The sequence below is a fragment of the Acinonyx jubatus genome, chromosome B4 (genome assembly GCF_027475565.1).
Source record: "Acinonyx jubatus isolate Ajub_Pintada_27869175 chromosome B4, VMU_Ajub_asm_v1.0, whole genome shotgun sequence".
In the NCBI taxonomy this organism is placed as follows: Eukaryota; Metazoa; Chordata; class Mammalia; order Carnivora; family Felidae; genus Acinonyx; species Acinonyx jubatus.
The window spans coordinates 74408399-74427018 of NC_069387.1; the positions used below are offsets into that span (position 1 = coordinate 74408399).

An 18620-nucleotide genomic window follows, 5' to 3' on the forward strand; every position below is an offset into this window, starting at 1 on the left:
CCCCAATTCTATCTGCTCCATCTAAAGTACTCACCTCCTTGTTGCTGGGGGTACCCTGTAGTTTCTGCTCCAGCCCAGCCAGCTTGCTGTCAATGTGCCCGTTGATCTCAGCTCGCAGCCCCTCGGGCCCCCGCCCAGTGCTGAGTTGCACATTCTTTGCCCGTAGAAGCTTCTGCAAGAGCAGATGCCCGGCCTCTGAGCGGGGGCCTGCCAGCAGGAGGTGGTTGCTGGTACCTGGTGCCCCTATTGGCTCCCCGTTGGCCTCCCTCTTCACCGCCTGGGCTCCCAGGGCACATGGCTCTTCCCGAGGCTCCTGCTTGATGCTGAGATGGGGTGGCTCAGGCACTGCCTGCCCATTCACCTGCTCCAGATGAATGCTCTGCTCTGGCTTCTGGGCTTCCACTAGGTTGTCTGGGGGGTCCCAAGGTCCCAGCCCCTTGCCAAAGAAGGTATCTGCAAGCTGGGCAGCAGCAGGTGAGACCCTCCCAGGAGGCAGCTCCAAGGATGGGCCCTGGGGTTTTGGAGTCCCTGGCTGGGTGGGGGTGAGCTGGGCCTCAGAGGGGAGCTGGGATGGGACCAGGGGGCTGGCTCCTGGGGGCTGTGAGGAAGGTCTCTTTGGCTCTTGGGGGCTGGATGGTGGAGGTGTGGGATGGACAGGGCCAACGACTGGTCCTGTGGATAAGGCTCCTTGTGGGGTGGGGAGCCGGGGTGGGCCCTGAGGTCGAAGCCCTGCCCCTAGCTCCTGGAGGGGGCCAGTCTGGGATCCAGGGAAGCCCCCAAGTTGAGGCTGGCGGCCTAGGAGGCCCTGGAGGGGAGAGGGCTGGGCCCCAGGCTCCTGGTAGGGTGGGGCATGGCGCACTGACTGACTCTGCTGCAGCTGCCGCTGCATGAGGAGCGCCTGTAGCTGCTGCTGCTGCTGTGGACTCAAGTGCCGCAGCTGGGGGTTTTTGGCCAGGACTCCTTGGAGCTGTGCTCGAAGCTGACCCACCGTAGGCATGACACCAGCCCCGGGCAGGCCCTGCCCAGCCTGGGGGACAGGTCCTGATTTGGCAGGCTGTGGCCCTGCATTATTCTGCACTGGCCGCTCTAGTCCAAGGGGCTGTTGGGAACCCAGAAGGTTCTGGGTCATGGTCCCAGGCTGCTCCCCTAAAGGAACAGAGGATTGGGCCAGCAGGTGGGGCATAGATGAGGCCTCAGAAGATGATCCGCTGCCTGCTTGCCCATGGCTTCCCACACCTCCTGTGTGGAGCAAGTTAACTTGCTGCTGCTGTTGCCCTGGGACCCTCAGAGGTGGCTGCAGCTGCACAGGGTTGGGCTGAGGCTGGGCCTGGGGCTGGACAAGCAGGAGCTGTGAGTCCCCGGAGAGCGAAGGCTTTACCTCCCCAGGTTCGGTCGCCACTGACTCAGGTATAGTCCCTATTGCTAACGGCCCTCCCTGATGTGTGGAGGGCCCCTCAGTGGCCTCTGGAGGAAGAGCCGTCTCTACAATGCTTTGTTCCTTGCCCGTCAAGAGGACAGTTGGGCCCAGGGTTCCGGGGTTAGAAAAGTGTTGCACAGGCTTGGCTGGTATGCCAGGGCCAAGGGTCACCTGCTGCTGCTGCTGCTGCTGCTGCTGCTGCTGCTGCTGTTGTTGCTGTTGCTGCTGCTGCTGCTGCTGCTGCTGCTGCTGCTGCTGCTGGGGAGACAATAAAGTTCGACTCTGGTTCAAGAGGCCCATCTGCTGCTGTTGCTGCTGCTGCTGTTGCTGCTGCTGCTGCAATTGTTGTTGCTGTTGCTGCTGCTGTTGCTGTAGCTGCTGCTGCTGTAGTTGCTGTTGTTGTAGTTGTTGCTGCTGCTGCAGCTGCTGCTGTTGTAGCTGCTGCTGCTGCTGCTGTAGCTGCTGTTGCTGCTGCTGTTGTTGCTGCTGTAGCTGCTGCTGCTGCTGTTGTTGCTGCTGTAGCTGCTGCTGCTGAAGCTGCTGCTGCTGTAAGGAAGCCATGGGCTGAGCACTCAGTTTGGGCTGCCCGCTGTGTGGCATCAGGCCCTGCTGAAGATGGGAAAGGCCTGCCATGGATCCCTGCTGTTGGTGCTGTTGCTGCTGCTGCTGCTGGGCTGTGACCAGCCGGTGTCCCATAAGGCCCTGACCCTGTTGTGCCAGCTGGGGGGAACTCAGCACCCGGGACTGGGTAAGAAGTACCTGTCTGTGAGGACCCTGGGGCCCCAAAGCTCCAGGGTGCTGCTGCTGCTGCTGCTGTAACACTGCCACCTGGGCAGGGCCCAGCATGCCCTGGGGCCCCTGGGGTGGTTGCGGGGACAGCTGCTGGACCAAGAGGCCTTGATGGCTACTGGGAGGCAGAAGCCCCGGGGGCTTGGGACCCAGAGCCTGGTTTGCCTGTACCCCCAAGCTCTGCTGCTGTTGCTGCTGGATTGCCACCTGTCCTAGGAGGTGCTGTTGCTGTTGCTGCTGCTGCAATTTCTGGGCTAGTTGCATGCGTTGCTGCTGGAGCTGTAGCTGCCTCTCCTGTAAAAGTCTCGAATCAGGTCCTAGGCCTCGAAGAGCAAGGTTGCCAGGGAAAAAGCCCCCTGAGGGGCCAGCCAAGGCCCCAGTCCCACCAGAATGTTGCTGTTGCTGCTGCTGGGCCAGGGAGGTGTTGAGGAAAGGGCCACCAGGCTGTCCAGGGAGAGCCATGCCCCCTGGGGGCAGGCGAAGACCTGCAGCTTGCCCACCCGGAGGCCCCTGTGGTGGCTGCAGCCCATGGCCAGGGATCAGCTGACCGGGGAGCTTGGTGAGTAGCCGGGGACTCTGGGAAGGGCTGAGGGCCAGCACAGCTGAGTGTTGCTGTTGCTGCTGTTGCTGCTGTTGCTGCTGCTTATTCCGATATTCTGCCATGAGGTTGGTGTGCTCCTTCTGCTGCTTCCGGACCTAACACAGGAGGGTTGGGAGGTGAGCCTGGGGCCTGCCCATCGGAGCCATCCCTGTTCCCTGGGCTCCTGGTTTCTAGGCTGAAGTCTGCTTTCCCTACCTGATCCAGCTGTTTCTGGATCTTGCTCTGCTGCTCTGTAACCAGCTTGAGCTTCTCAGCATCAGCTTCTGGGAACTCACGGCCAGCCTTCTTGGCAGTGCGCTGTTTGGCACACAGAGCCTTCCGGGACTTGCGATGCACACCGATCTGCTCCTCTAGCACCTTCAGCTGCATCTGTAGGAGCTGCTGGGTATGAAACAGCCATTCCTCATACTGCCGCTGGTCAGCCTCATCTGGGAAAGGAAACAGGGTGTCAGGACCTGCAAAAGGGTGATCCCAATCCCTCTTCTTCCACACACCCCACTCCCTTGCACACTCCTCCCCATCCCCCTACTCACTGATCACTCCCTGGGCAAACGTGGGTGGATTGGGACGAGGCTGGGAAGGGTCACCAGCACTCCGCTCCTGTGATGAGAGAGACTGCTAAAGGGTCATTGTTCCATACTAGGCCCTAAAAAGGGTGGCCTGATTGTATAGGACACAAGTTCCTACTCCCAACTGATCACTTACCTGGCCACTCCCAGCTGCCACGTGGTTCTGCAGATCACTGCCGGGCCCTCCTGAGAGCCTCTGGGCTAGCAGAGATACTTGCTGCCTGGAGTCCACCAAAGCAAAGGGGATGCACAGGTGATGGGGAAAGTTGAAAGGCAAAGAGGTGGGACAAGTAGGAAAGGGGACCAGGAAGGAGAGGGAAAAGACTGGGAAAGGAAAGAGCCAACCACCCCCCACCTCCCACGTCTTACCTGTTCATACCAGGTGCCACTCCAATGCTGCCCTGAGCCATCACTTTCTTGATGCCTTTCAAAGCCACCATCTTGGCCTTTGCAATGGGATCAATGATATCTTCTGCTGCAAATTTGTCCAGATCTGGAGAGGGGAGAGCCCAGTAAGCTGGACATTGGATTCAATACTCCACTTTGCATCTGCCATTCCTTCCAACACCTTGACCTCCACCAAACCAAGTAGAACAATGGCATGGCAAGAAAGTGTTAGAAAGACTAGGAGCCAGGGAGCCTGGCTGACTCAGCTTTATTATTCACAAGATAGTGGCCCTGTTTTTACTCGCACAGTGCTAAAGGGTACTCAGTAAACATCTGCTGAGCTAATGTATCAACGTCATTTGACTTCTCTGAGCCTCAGTTTCCTCCTCTATTTGACAGACCTTGTGATTCCCTACTCCGCCAACCTCACAGAACTACCACGAGGATCAAATGTAACAAAGATTGTGAGTACACTTTATGACCTAGAAAGCATTCTTCAACAGAAGTACTCTTAGGGCAACTAGTGCAGCCCAAGAACCCTAGATGTGGGCACTGTGCCAAAGTCCTAGATGCCAGTGCTGCTTTGGGCACCACATGCATCACCTACAGCCCATTTCTTGCCTATTCAGGATGCTGGGTTAAAAAGGAGAAATAAGCAACCACCAAAAACTTACATCTTCCTAAAATCCTGCACATTTTATATTTCTCCACTGCTTTCACTTCACTCTCCACTTTTTAAAGGACTAACCTGGGGTGCCTGGGTGGCTCAGTCAGTTGAGCGTCCGACTTCGGCTCGGGTCATGATCTCACGGTTCGTGAGCTTAGGCCCCACATCGGGCTCTGTGCTGACAGCTCAGAGCCTGGAGCCTGCTTTGGATTCTGTGTCTCCCTCCCTCTCTCTCTGCCTCCCCCACACGTGCTCTCTCTCTCTCTCTGCCTCTCAAAAATAAAGAGAACTAATTAAAAAAAAATTTTTTTAAAGGACTACCCAAACTCCCTTTCCTCCTATTTTAAGGCCACAAAATAGTCAAGAGGACCAGAGGAGCAGGATTCAAACTCTAGCTGTTAGCTGTATGATCTTGGCAAGTTACTCGCCCTCCATGCCTACTTCCCTAACTGAAGACCCTGGCAGTACCTATTTAATGAGTTTGTTGTGATTCAATTGGACGACGATGGTCAAGTGCTTGGCACACTGCTTAACAAATGTTATCCCAATAAACAGTATTGAATTTGAGATCTTCCTCAATCTGGCCCCCCTTCTCACATCTCCAAAATTAGGGTAGTACCCGCTTACCTTCCTCCACATGGAGTCCACTCTGGCCTAGCCACCTCAATATGGTCTCCAAACGCACTCACCGGCTTCCCCCCACAACATTTCCCACTCAAGGGCCTGTGCCCGCCTGGACTGCTGTTTCCTGCACTACTTCTCTCCAGCTCCCGATCTTCTGGTCTCGCACAGCTACAAATCCCTTGCCAACCAGGCTTCATGCATTCATTCCATTTGTTCAAGTATCTAACTGCCTGCTCTATGCCAGGCGCCATTCCTCCGTTGGCAAAAGCTACAATGCTTCTGCCTGCACTGCTAGTATGGTGTTTAGCCCATGTTCTTTGTGTCCCACCTCCCTCAGCTGGGGATTATCTTAGGTCTCTAGCTCCAGTGTCCATTTGGTGGTAGCAGTGATCACCCCTGAGTAACTAAGCCAGTGCCCCTGGCTCAAGTTACCTGTATCAGGGAAGAAGCTGTTAGCCAGCTGCTGCTGCATGGCCAGCTGCTGAGGTTTCATACACATGGAAGATGGCATGGTACCCATGGGCTTCTGTGCCAGCACTGGCTGTGGGCTCTGCTGGGGCACCAAGCCTGCCTGCCCCCCGTGCTGCCCACTTAGCATATGTCCTTGACTGGACACCATGGCCATGGATGGGGCCAGGCGCTGCTGGAGGGCATGTGCTGGTGGCTGGGTGGGCATCAGTGGTTGGGCCAAGCCTGGCTGTCGGGAACCCCCAAGTCCTAGGGCAAGCTGCTGTTGGGGCCCAGCCAAACTGGGAGAAGAGCCTTCATGTGTCAAAGACATGGCCTGGGCAGGGCCTGGTGTGGCCAGCAGGGAATGCTGCTGCTGCTGCTGCTGCTGCTGTTGTTGCTGCTGTTGCTGGGCAGGCTGCAGCTGTGCCGAAAGCTGCTGCTTCTTCTGCAGCTCCTTCTTCTCATGCTCCAACAGGTCTTCGATGAGCAAGGGTAACTCACTGGCTACCAGCGAGCTCTCCATCTTGTCTAGCTCATCCCCTGATGCTGCATGTCCACCGGGCAAGGTCAGGGCCCCACTCTCCAGCTCAAACTTTTCCAGCAGGGAGGACCCTCCTGGGCCACTCAGCGGGCTGGGTGTCAGCAGGTGAGCTGGTGGTCCTCCTGTGGCCCCAAAGGGGCCCTTCTCAGTTGTGTGCCCACTGCCGGAAAAGGGTCCTGTGCCCATCCGGGTGTCCCGGGTGCCCATCACACTCTGTCCTGGTTTCAGCCCTAGACCTAGGGAAGTGGTGGCAGGTGCTGGCTCTACCTTGGGGGTGGTAATGGCGAACTGGCAAGGGGAAGGGTGGCGCCCACCTTCCTCTACCTTGGGCTTCACCTCAGGGAGCACCGATGCCAGACGGGCCTCAGAGACATCAGCAGCAGGCAGAGGGCGCTCATCAGGGCCCATGGGTCCTGGCTCCACCCCCCGCAGCAGGGCCTCCCGCTCAGCCTTTTCATTGGCCGACTCTACCAGCCTCAGGTGCTCATTGAAGATGTCCTTCTTGTCCCCAGTATCCAGCTCAGGGTCAGTATAGGCGAGCAGATCAAACTCATCCCCATTGAGCAGGTCATCCAGGTGAGGGTCATTGGTCTCCAGGTTTTCCAAGGTGCCCAGCTCATCATCTCCCTTGGCCACATCCACACCCAGGCCCAGGTGAGCAAGCTCCTCATCATCCTCTAGGGCCTTGTGGGCATCAAAGTCATCGTCCAGCTCAGGATCCTCACAGGGTAACTTCCCAGCTTCCAGGGCCAGAGGAGGAGGGCGGCCAAGCTCAGTGCTTGAGGTGGGCCGGCTGACCAGCTCCAAGCCAGTGGGCAGGGAGGGACCTTTGGTGTGGGGCACTGGATGGAGACTACTGTTCAATTCAGGGGCCGGAGGTGCTGCGGGTTTCTGTGGGGGAAGGCCTGATACTGCCAGGCCTCGAAGCCCTTCAGGAGCCATTCGGTGGGAGTCCTCACTTACTGGGTAAAAACGGGGTCTCTGAGGGGGGCCCTGCCCAGGAAACGGAGCCCCCCCAGGTCCTAGTCCTTTCTGTACATTGTGCCGCAACTCAATGAACTGGGCAGGACCAGCTGGACCAGGCACTGGCTCTCCAGGGCCAGGGAGGCGGGCGGGAATTCCTGCCAAGGGGGAAGCTAGGGTTTGGCGGCCAAGTTCAGGCCCAGGAGTTGATGGAAAGCGAGTAGACATGGCAAGGCGCATGGAGGTTGCTGTTGCCTGCTGTTGTTGCTGCTGCTGCTGCCACAGTTGTTGCTGCTGCTGCTGCTGTAAGGGCAGGGACCCAGGATAGGGTGCTCGCTGATAGAAGGCTTGGGAGCCTCCCACCAGTTGCCTGGAAGAATATGCGGTAGTCAGTAAGATGAAATCAGGATCAAGTGCTAGAACATGGGCTTAGGGCATTAAGGAAGGATGGAGTTGACACAGTAAGAAGGAATGAGGAAGAAGAGTAAGTCATACTGGACAAGGGTCAGACACAGGAAAACCTGGGGCAACACACAACGGTGGCGAGATCTCCTCCCTTGCTTTACCCTTTGCTTTGGAGCTTACCGGCTGCTCACATCCATAGAGGAAGGGGTGGCTGGTGGAGGTGGCCGGGAGAGTCGGTCATCGCTGGGGAAAGCCCCTGGCCCCATGATGGGGCCACCCAATTTGCTTGGGGGCAGCCCCACAAGGCTACTCTTGTCCTGGGAGAGATGGAGGTGGATGAAGGAGGGGTTGCCTTCAGTATCCTGGACCCGCCACCCCTTGCCACCACTCTATCTACCTGGGTCCCAGCAAAGGGAGTCTGGCCTCGATTCAGCTGCTCAAAGGCAGGGCTGCTGGGCTCGGCACCCCAGCTGCCCGGGGGCCCCACTGCTCCTGCAGCTGCCGCAGCTGTTTCCTTCTCTTGCCGCAGGGTGTTGCGCTGGATTTGCTGCCGAATCAGGAGCTCCCGTAGTCGCTGGCGCTGTGCAGAGAACAGAGAAGTGGGTTAAGTCCATTCTACTCCAATCACAGAGCTGGCACAAGAAAAGCAAAGATATGGGGGTTCACTCCAGGATGTCCACCCACCTGCCGCTGCTTCTCCAGTTCTGTCTGGCTGAGGCTGGACATGCCTGGGTCCTGGGTACCTGGAAGTTCAGGTGCCGCCAAAGAGCTACCCAATCCAGCCCCTGGGTCTTCTCGCTTATCGACTGGAGAGGTGATGCCTCCCCGCTGTGAGGCTCCATGCGACAGGTAGGGGAGGGATCCATCCGGTGCAGGTGGTGGTAGGACTGATGGGGGGCGTAGCGGGGACAGCCCAAAGCCCTCTCCTGTGGACCCACTGCTGGATCCCAGGGGGCTGCCTGATGGGTGGAAGTTCCCTGTGGCTACTGCGTAGTTTGTGCTTTGAGGCTTGCCCAAAGTAGGGCCAGGCCCAAAATGGCTGTTGATCCCATGGGGTGGAGGGAGACCAGGCTGAGGGACAGGGGGCTTTAGGGAAGGCTCCCCTACCGCCTGAGGGAAAGTGAAACGCATGGGAGAGGGCGTGCCCACAAAGGCACCCGTCCCAGGGGACCGGGCAAAATTGGGGGGCTGCCCACTTGGGACCTTAGCATGGAGCTCACCTGCCGGTCCCGAGGGCAGGGCTGCTGGGAAGCCCCCAGCCCCCAGTGGAGTGTGGGCTAGAGGCCCAGCCTTGAAGGCAACTTCAGGGGGCTGGGGTCGGGGTGGCTTATGCAAGGGGGCAAATGGGTCACGGGACTGAGGACGTGAGGGTGGACGGGAATAAGGGTCAGGGGACTGGAAGCGAGGGGTAACAGGGGATGGGCAAAAAGCCTCGGCAGACAAAGGACGGGGTGTTAATGGGGACTGCGAGCTGGACTGGGACTGGGGACTGGCAGGTACTCGGGAGAAAGGGTCTGAGGGCAATGAGCGAGGGGGCAGGGCACAGCAGCTTTCAGGGGGTGGGGGTTGGGGCCGAGGGGTCAACGGGGGCTGGGCATAGGGGTCAGGATAGGGGCCAGGGCGAAAGATGTCCGAGTGGCTGGGAGAAGAAGGGGCCAAAGCCTGGGCAGGGGGTGGCTCCTGGGGCCTTAGGCCCAAGCCCGGGCTCTGGGGCTCTACCTGAGATGCCCGAGGGGTCAGGGGGGCTTTAAAGACATCAGGTGCCTTTAACTCCAGGTTGCCCAGGTGGGGGCCTGAGGAAGGTGAGTCAACAAAGCCTAGGTTTGGGGGCCCATAGCTAGGAGAGGATGCCCCAAGCTCTTCCTTCTTCACCTCTAGGGCCTTCCGAGACTCCCCAAAAGGCGGGGGTGACAGCAGGGGCTCGGCAGCCTTGCCTCCCCCTATCCCTGGGCTCTCAGGCACAGCCAGGTTGTCCAGTGAGGGGCAGCGGGGTTTGAGAAAGGGATCGGGTGTGGAGGGCTGGTGCCGGGGGGTGCCGGGTGGGGTAGTGTGGAATTCCCCTGGCTGGCCCGTCCCAGGACGAGATGAGGCGCCCAGCGTCAGGGGCTGCGCAGGGGCCCCAGTTGGACTAGGATAGGGAGGATAAGTAGGTGGTGCCGTGGGGAAGCGGGGCTCCAGAGCATAGGCGGGGGCCAGTCCAAAGGGGTCCTGCGAAGGCACTTGGGCGGGCACCTGGGGTGGGAGCTTGAGGAAGAGCTCACCGGGCGAGTCGGGGCCGGGCACTGTGCCCGCCGGCGGCTTCAGGAACCCGTCCGCAGAGGTAGACAAGCCGGCGGGGGTAGTGGGGCTGCCAATGAAAATGGTGGGGGCAGCAGCGGGGGGCGGACTGCCCAGTGCCCCTGGCTGGGGGGGAATGCGAAGATGTAGGGCCGGTCGGTCAGTCTTACGGGCCATGTCGCCCACCTTGGTCTGCTTGTTGATCTGGCTCTCAGCCTGCTACAGGGGGAGACCAGGCACAGAGCAGTCAGGCTGCTGTGGCAAGCCCTATGTCCCCCACACCCTCAAGAGGCCCCCAGCTATAGGATCTGGATGGCACGACCCAGCCTGGCCCCCACTCACCTTTTGCACCTTGTTGATGCGGTGAGCTGCCCGGTTATCTTTGGCCTTTTGCTGAGGGATACAGGACACAGCCTTAGGCCTAGGGCTCAGTTTCATGCCCAGCCCCCATCCCTCACGTCACTCACTCCCTACCCAGAAGCTGATCCCTTCTGGCCCAGTTGCTTTGGGAGCGGGTAATGGAAAGAACGGAGGTGAATTTCCCAAAAACACTCTCGAGCCCCAGTTCCCACCCTGACCTAGGCTCTCTTCCGGCTCACCAGGTAGGGGGCTTTGTCAGTAGCTGGAACTTTTCTCCAGAGCTTCATGATTTGTTTGCAACGGCTAGACCAGTCTGGAGGACAGAGGTATTTCGTTAGAGGAAACTTGGCAGGTGACCCCTGTGCCCACCACATTCCCAGGTTGTTTCCCTTGCCTCCGTTCCATGGGTACCTGGGTAATCTTGCTTGAGATTGGGAAAGTTAATGTTGGCATAGAGCACAGGTGAGATGGTGGAGAGCTGGCCCAACTCCTCATCCTTCTCCCAACGCTGAAGGCTCCGCTGGTTATAGGAGAGCCCGTCGCCCTCTCCCTCCGTGGTGGGGGTGGTGGGGGTGGAGGGCGTGGTGCCCCCTGAGCCTGTCCAGGGGCTGTCTGGCTCACCGGGTTCCGGGCTAAAGAAGCCCCCGCGCTCCCTGGGGCGCAGGGGCAGAGAGTCACGGAGGGCAAGGAAGCCAAGCCCCACCCCAGACAAACTGCCTAGAGTTCCCAGGCCACTGCCCTGCCCCCATAAGGAGGGCCACTAACAAAGGAGCAGAGACAAGCGTTTCTACAGCAGCACCCCGGAGTCCAAGGTCCCCTCCCTTGGCGTGGCCCCAGTGGGAGGGAAGGGACAGCAGGGACTGTCCACAGACGTTAAGCATAGATACCAACCTAGAATCCAGGAATGGGGACTGGCAGAGGCCCGGGTAGGAGTCCATTGGGCTGCTGGAGGGGAGATTGCCCAAAGGGAGTCCACCTACAAGAGGCACAGGATCAGAGAACGAGAGCAAGAGGCCCATCCTGGGGGTGAGCTTGGCCAAATCTGGACACCCAGTCTTGATGCCACTGCCATCCGTATCACCTTGAAGAAAGGGCCTCTGCAGCGGTGTACGGCTGCCATCCGAGCCGGGGGTTCCACAACCCAGGTGCTGCTCTCGTTCAGAACCCAGAACATCCTTGAAGAGCTGCTGCAGGTCTTTAGATTCCATCTTGGGCAGTTCTGTGGGGGATTGATGAAGGATGCCGCTAAGGAAGACTGGGGATTTGACGGGACACTGCAGGGCCACAAATGGCCATGGCCAGGGAAGGTGCCCAGGACTCCCCACCAAAGAAGCTGGCTGTACAGATGGCAGTCCCACAGGTAGGACCTTCTCCTTCTCCCACAGAGGACCCTTACACAGGACAAGTGTGGGCCACAGCCTCACCTTCAGTGGGAATCCTATCTAAGTCAGAGCTAAGCATCCCTTCACCCGGAGTGCCTGGCTTCTCGGGGTCACTGGGCACTGGGGATGCCTTTATGCCTCCATCCTCAGGTCCTGCAATTGCCAAGAGAAACCCGTCAACCAAGGACAGTGCAGAGGCACCACACTAGCCACCCTGGACCCCAGAGGGCACGAAACAGTTTCCAGCCGCCAACCAGATGGTGCTCAGGGGCAAAACATGTTGACAGAAGCAAAACCAAGAGAAGACACAGTCCTCCCAGCAGCCCTCACCTGGTGTATCTGCTTTGCCCTCCAGGCCACGGGATTCTTCATCTGCAACATCTGGAGCATCATCTCCTATGAGCAACAGTCCCCACTCTAGTCAGAGATGCCCTACACTTGATGCCCAGAATGGGCCCCCAGCTCCACAGGCCAGGGCCTTGGCCCACCCTCAATTCGGGGAGGCCAGCCTGTCCCCCACCAAATCCTCTCACCAGCCTCTAAGCACAGAGGGGAAGTTGGATCCTTTCAGACCACCTCACCCCCACATAACTGACCTTTCTGTGACGTGTGGAGCTCCTTCCTATCTGAGCCACTATCCCCCTTGGCTTTTGGGGCTCCTAGTCCAAAACTGGGCCGGCCCACCCCAACGGCAAAAAGGGCCTTCCGGCTCAGGTCCAGCAGCTCCTTCCCAAAGAAGGCTTCCTGCAGGAGGAGTAAGAGAAATAGGCCTCTTCATGCTCCGCAGGGCAGACGCACCGTCACCCTGCAGAGAGCGAAAGACCCACCTGCAGATAAGCAGGAAACATGTCTTCCAGTTTGCTCTTCTTGCGCCCACGCCGCTGCTGCTTCTTCTTCTCATCCCCATCAGCTAAGCTCTGGTCCACGGGGCCCTCTGCAGGTAGGTCTGCAGGCATCACTGGGGACAGAAGGGGAGATGTCAGCCCCTCTCAGGGTACACTGGACGTGCTGCTCCCAACTCACTCAAGGGACACTTTCTGCCCACTCTCTCCCCAGCACCAATTGGGCCCACCACCTTCGTGGCCCTATGAGTGAGCCCTCACCTCCCAGGCCTCCCTGGCAGTGCCCCATAGGTCCTGGAATCCCCACCTTCTCCCAGGCCCCACTGGAGCCCTCACCCGTCTCACCCTCGTCGGGCTGCCCATCCCCACTCAACACCTCCGCCTGTGCAGCAGGCCCCTTTTTCACACGTGTGTGGGATTTCCGCTGTCGCACCATGAAACCACCAATGCCTAGGAAGAGGGAGAGTGAGACTGAGAAGCTGCCGGGGACCTGGTGAACTGTCCCTCACCACCCACCTCCCCATTCCAGGGCCTCACCAGGCCGATAGGGTTTGCGTTTGCGTTTCTTGCTTTCCTCGGTCTCCTCTCTGCCAGGCTCTATATCAGGGCTGATAGGCCCCTCCAGTTTCATTTCGCATTCCATGTGCTCCACGCCACCTGTGTACGGAGACAAGAGAGAGAGGGAAGAAGATCAGAAGCACGTGCCCTTTTAAGCTCGTCATCCTGCTATCCGAGAACAGAGAGCCCAGTGCTTTGCCACAGAGCCATCTGGACAAGCCCAACCGTGGTTTGAGGGGGACTGGGAGTGGCACTGCTGCCCCACCCAACGCCCCACTCTCACGGGAGTGCTCCCACTACTTGGGCACTCCCTGAGATTCCCCAGCCTGACCTTCACCCTTGAGCAGCTCGTCAGCATCCAGGTCCCCATCCTTCTTGTCATCAGGGCCAAGGGCATCTGAGGGCTCAGAACCCTCTAGCCCTGCCTCCCCTGGGAGGCCAAGCCGTCCTCGCCGCTGGCGCCGCTTGTGCAGGGGTGACATGGTCAGGTTACGCAGCACGGCCATGCCAGTTTCTGTCAGCCACACACCCTCAAAGCGAAAGTATTGAGGCTCTGCACAAAGGAGAAGAGCATGTAACCCCTGGATGGAGGCCCCAGAGAAACCAGAACTCCAAGTTTCAGCCTAAGTCCCCAGCTGGCACAAAAGCAGCAAAAGATGGACCGAGGTGAACACTGGGGAGGGAAGGCTGGAAGGGACAGGCCACGAGTGGGTGCTAGCTGAGGCCTGAGTTCTCCATCAGTGACCCAGAGGGGTTCACAGAGACTGCTACTACAGAAGCCTGACTTTGCTCAGGACTCACACTAGTTCACCCAAAGAATTCTCTAGCTACCCAGGCCTAAGAAGGCCCCTACTTGCCAACGCCAGCATACAGTGCCCACATCATGATGGAGGAGGAGAGGCCCCTTCACTGAGGCCCCCTTCACTGAGAAGAAAAATCTGTGTTCTGTGCTCTCTGGAGATGAGATTCTGCAAAGGCCACATTGCCTAGTGGAATGAACTCTGCCTGGGAAAATGGAGGCCTTGGTTCTCATTATAACTTTACCACTAACCTACTGGGGGTGACCTTGAGCAGGCCACTCAACCTCTGAGGATCTTAGTTTCCTCCTCTGAAAATGAGGAGGTGAAGTTGGGTTGGAGCTGGACTAGACAGCGTCTAAGGTCTCTTCCAGACTTGGCATTCGGGATTTCTGTGACTCACCTGGCTCTTTCACCTTCATAGGCACCAACTCTGGAGGAGCAACAGGCGCTATGGAAGAGACGGGCAAACCAAGGCAGCTTGAGGCCCTATCCCAAAGTAAGAGCCCTGCCCTGACCCCTGCTCCCCTCTCCCCAGCACCTGGTACTCACCAGCAGGCTTTACCACATAAGGCTGGCAGGAGACACAGTCAAAGCCCTCGTCGGCCGCCTGTTCCACGTCATCCTCTGTGAAGAGGCTCTCGCAGCCAGCATGCATCCACCTGGAAGAAGGGAAACAGGAAGAAATAAACCCAGACAGTGCAAGGCTAAGAACAGGGAAGAGGAGACCCATATAAGGGAAGGACACCCTCACCGTTCACAGTGGCGGCACTGGATTAGGAGGTCCTCTTCCACATATGGGGCATGACAGATAGGGCAGGTCACCAGGCTAGCGCAGGGCCCGCAGTGTGTATAACTATTCTGCCATTCACAGTGGAAGCCAGGAGAGGCAGCCCCACACTGCATACAAGACACACACCTGGTGGGGGCAGAAAGACAGACCCTCAGTACCTAGCCTCCCCAAGGCATCCAGAGACGTCTTCACTGAGAAGCAAGCACCCAGCCCAGCCTTCTAAACCCAGCCTCTGTCACGTCAGCAACATCGCATCCCTCCAACATCTCCTGCCCAGGCCGCTCAAGATCCCAGGTCTCCCTACCATTTGCACTTCCAGCCACCCTTGGGCACGGTGAGCAGTGGCGGGTCCAGGCAGTATGTGTGGTAGCTAATGTCACAGTCATCACAGAGCAGGAGGCGTGAGGGGTCCGAGGCCTGGCCGCACACCTCACACACAATGCACTCCACACAACGCCAGCCCTTTAGCAGCATCACCTTGGTGATCTGGGGCAGAAGATGGCAATTCTTCAGGGTGTGACGTACAGGAGAGGGAAGACTTCTTAGGGGAGGGTGGGATTTACGTGGGTAGGGCTGGAGGACCTCAGTGCTCAGGCCAGACCTCCATCTGAACACAGGAAGGCTACGTAGAGCACCTCCATCCCCAAAAGTAGTGACTCTAAACTTAGGCTCCCAGGGATCTCTGCTGATCAGAGAATGGCCTCACCCAGCCACTACCTCATTACAATCTTTTACTAGCCAAGTCCCCAAAAGACTGTGGATAGAATTAGGTTGTATCTCCCCCAACATTTCTTGAACGTTTAGAACCTGCTATCGCTACAAATTAGTGAATGTCAGCAGTGAGTTCTAAATCAGCATTAATGAAAACCCCAAAACAAGTGACCACACTTGGGTCAAAAACACTGCTTTCTCTTTGCAGACCTGTGCTTATGATTTTGATTTTATATTTTATCTCCAGGCCATGTAAAGTTTTCACAACTCAGACGATGGATTAAATTATACCAATCATGATCTACGACAAAGAAACTTAATAAAGACCGCCATGATTTCCAAAGTACTTTGCCCCAAGATGAGTTTGTAACCATTAGTGACGGACAAGTAACTTCCATGACCAATGGCCATTTTAAGCAAACAATATCAATTATACTCAAATTAAAATTTTTTAAATAAAGTAGTGTGACCAGAACGGGGGCCTAACGTAAGAAATAACTGACCCCATTTCCCAGTCCAGGCCTCTTGGGCCTTGAACTCACCTTGCTGTTGACACAATAAGGGTGATAGCACTGAGAACACTGGGAACAGGCGAGGAGGTGGCCCTCTGCTCCCCGTCCAAAGCTGCCACATACCACGCACATGTCCTAGAGAAACACAGAGAAACCCGAATGTCCAACCTGGCCTCTTCAATCTCACTCAGTCCCAGCAACCAACTACAACACTAATCTGAAAGGGGGGAGTCAAGGAACCAAAAACCCACCCCCCATTGTCAGGACACTTAGCTATCACGGGCCTGTTCCTTCCTATCATGCCTTGCTCATCTGACCAGGGAATCTGAATTGGTACATCCTGACATGGGTAAAAGGAAGGAGAAGTGAAAGGAAGGTAAGAAGGATAAAGACTGGTCAGGATGAGAGAGTAACATATCTGACAAAATTCTATCAGCTTTGAGATGATTCAGGTGGGAACATACATTAAATTCCCCAGGCTATAAGCTTCAATAGGGCAGAGATCATTTCTGCCTTTTTTACGGCTATACCCCTTGCTCCTAGCTCACTGCCCAGACCAGAGGAGACACTAAAGAGAAATTTGACGGATGGACAAACAAACGAACAACATGATCCTGATTCACTGTGTTTTCTCATTAGCTGGGTATCCCCAGAAGCAGGTCCTCAGTTTGGTCTTCCCCATTTACCCTCCCACCAAAATATGCCCAGCCAACATTGGGTCTGCCAGGTCTCAGTGCTGAGGATGGAACTATACCACAGGCAAGTACAGTACCTGCATTAGGACAAACTTGTCTGTGTTGGAGAAGAGAACCACAGTATTTTGCATGGTGTCGTCATCGTCGTCTTCTTCCTCTTTGCTGGGAGAGCTATCGATATCAGCAACCTTACAGGCAGAGAGTTGTGGCAAGTGAGGCAGCTAAATCTGCCCCCACTAAGCCGCTCTCCTCTTTGGTGCTGGGGGGAAGGAGGCGTGAACCCCTGGCTAAGATGAAGGCCAGGAGCCAGGACTAAGAAGCAGAAGAACACCCCAGCTCCCAAACTTGGCCTCAGCCCAACAGCAGAGATTTCAGAGAAGCCTGGGGGCCAGGTGGACAGAAGCACAGACATAGCTGGACAGGCCCTAGGCTAGCAAGCAGGTAGGTGGGCGTGCAGGGGACTGGCAGGATTTAAAGGGTGTTTAATCTTGAAAGGGCCAGCTGAAGCATGTTTGGGAAATGGGAAGCCTCTCCTTACTACCAGAGTCTCAATGGAAGAAGTAGTTGATTTTAGCCGGGCCCGTCCTCTCCCGCGTCCTCCATGTGCTCCTCCACGTGGCCGGCGTCTTCCTGGGAAACTACTGCTGCGACCCTAAGTGAGGGAAGAGGACGATTACAACAGCAAGTCGGGAGTTTGTAATCCTGTAGTGTACTTGGTCTACAGCCTCAGAGGGGAAGGGAACAGATGAACGGACAGAGCATGACGGGTGATAAGGCCCAGGAGTCCTACTCAGGGCAGGGGAAAAGCCAAGCTCTCTGTGACAGGTAGATAGCTCCAGCTCAAACCATGCCCCCATCCCAAGGAGAAAGTGACCAACACGGCACAATGAGAAAAACACTGGCTAGAGAGACCTGACTTTCTAGTCCTCATTCTCTTACTGGGTAACTACGAACCCAGGCACTTCACTTCCCTCTCTATGTATCAGTATTTCCCTTAACAAAGAGGATGAATAAAGGATCCCTGAAGAGTCTAGGATTCAGTAAACCAGGTAGAAAGCTATCCGTGACATAGGATCACACATCTGACACTGACATCACATTGACCACAACCAGTGGCTGGATGGCCTCTCACCTGTTTGATGCGGGAACGAGCTGGGGAGCTGCGCCGCCTCCCCTTGTCCCCCTCAGCTTTGCCTCCGCCAATAGCTGTCCCAGCATCACACAGTAGCGAGTCGTCAGTCTCTGGCAGCGAGTCAGTACAGAGTCGCAGGGAGCCCTCATCTCGGGCTGGACTAACGTCTGTAGATACCCCCAGCTCCATGGACAAGGAGCCGCCCCCTTCGGGGTCGGGAGAGCCTAGCAGGGGCTCAGAGCCAGGAAAACTGGCACTGGCATCACCCTGGCTCAGATTGGAGATCTCATTAACGATGTCGGATTTGATGAGAGTGGGTGGGGTAGGGGCCACTGGTGCACGTGGCTCCTCTTGCTCTTCACAGGGTGAACTCTGCCCTGCCTGCTTGCATTCTGGGCCATAGACCTCCATAGGGGTCACAGGGGCCAGCTCCTCGGGGTCCAGGAGCACAGGGGAACCCTTAAGTTCACTAGCCAAACTGCCAGGGGTCTGTCCAGCCTCTGGCTGTGAACCAGGAGTGTCAGTCCCATCCAGAGGGGCTGTATCTTCCCCCAGACCGGAGAAGTCATCCAGAGCTGGGGCAGGACTAGGTGCAGGGCAGGAAAGGTTACCCATGGGGGAGGGGAGAGGACTAGTAGGGCTGGGTTCCAAGGCTGGGCACTCAGGTTCTGGGACTTTCTCAGTCTCCATCTCATGTGGCTCAGCCTCATCTGAGACCTCCACTGCCTTCTCCATGGGACTCAGTGGGGAGGGAATGGACAGTGGCAGAGCAGGAGGAGAGCACTGGGAAGGAGGGGAGTTTTGGGGAGGCAGGGAATGCTGCAGGAGTGGAGAACACTGAGGGGGAAGGGGTTCCATCAGGATGGGAGAAGCTGGTCCCATTGGGGAGCCTGGAGATGGGGGAAGGATCATAGGAGGTACAGGCTCAGGGTCAGTGCAGTTAGCTTCTGGTGGAGGGCTGATGGGTGTCTCTAGGATGGGGGCAGCCAATGGCGACTCAGGATCACTGTCCCCTTTGGCACCAAAGGGGTATTCTAACTCCCCCAAAGGAGACAGGGCCGGCGGGGCCACAGCTGTAATAATGGGTGAGAGTGGAGGAGGAAGAGGATCTGGAAATAGAAAAAGGGAGGCTCTTAGATTAGATGCAC

At 57.2% G+C, this 18620-nt stretch overlaps 1 protein-coding gene across 11 annotated transcripts in view; it reads right to left on the reverse strand.

The window, feature by feature from the left end:
- Positions 1-18620, reverse strand: part of KMT2D (lysine methyltransferase 2D) — a 40378-nt gene that overhangs the window by 11212 nt on the left and 10546 nt on the right. For 2 of the 11 annotated variants that reach the window (XM_027036032.2, XM_027036029.2), the window contains exons 12-40: positions 17473-18581; positions 16879-16992; positions 16418-16528; positions 15676-15780; positions 14727-14908; positions 14384-14548; positions 14182-14291; positions 14033-14080; positions 13164-13385; positions 12812-12931; positions 12611-12724; positions 12260-12390; positions 12029-12176; positions 11763-11828; positions 11475-11585; positions 11132-11269; positions 10942-11026; positions 10462-10703; positions 10290-10363; positions 10033-10083; positions 8098-9909; positions 7811-7993; positions 7594-7730; positions 5487-7378; positions 3746-3869; positions 3513-3597; positions 3341-3407; positions 3003-3235; positions 35-2902 (exon numbers count right to left, since the gene is read on the reverse strand). In XM_027036032.2, coding sequence (XP_026891833.2) covers positions 35-2902; positions 3003-3235; positions 3341-3407; positions 3513-3597; positions 3746-3869; positions 5487-7378; positions 7594-7730; positions 7811-7993; positions 8098-9909; positions 10033-10083; positions 10290-10363; positions 10462-10703; positions 10942-11026; positions 11132-11269; positions 11475-11585; positions 11763-11828; positions 12029-12176; positions 12260-12390; positions 12611-12724; positions 12812-12931; positions 13164-13385; positions 14033-14080; positions 14182-14291; positions 14384-14548; positions 14727-14908; positions 15676-15780; positions 16418-16528; positions 16879-16992; positions 17473-18581 — 10847 coding nt within the window. Of the gene's footprint in view, positions 1-34; positions 2903-3002; positions 3236-3340; positions 3423-3512; positions 3598-3745; positions 3870-5486; positions 7379-7593; positions 7731-7810; positions 7994-8097; positions 9910-10032; positions 10084-10289; positions 10364-10461; positions 10704-10941; positions 11027-11131; positions 11270-11474; positions 11586-11762; positions 11829-12028; positions 12177-12259; positions 12391-12610; positions 12725-12811; positions 12932-13163; positions 13386-14032; positions 14081-14181; positions 14292-14383; positions 14549-14726; positions 14909-15675; positions 15781-16417; positions 16529-16878; positions 16993-17472; positions 18582-18620 lie in introns of all 11 variants that reach the window. The other 9 variants (XM_027036031.2, XM_027036025.2, XM_053226185.1 and 6 more) reach the window with 8 other exon arrangements.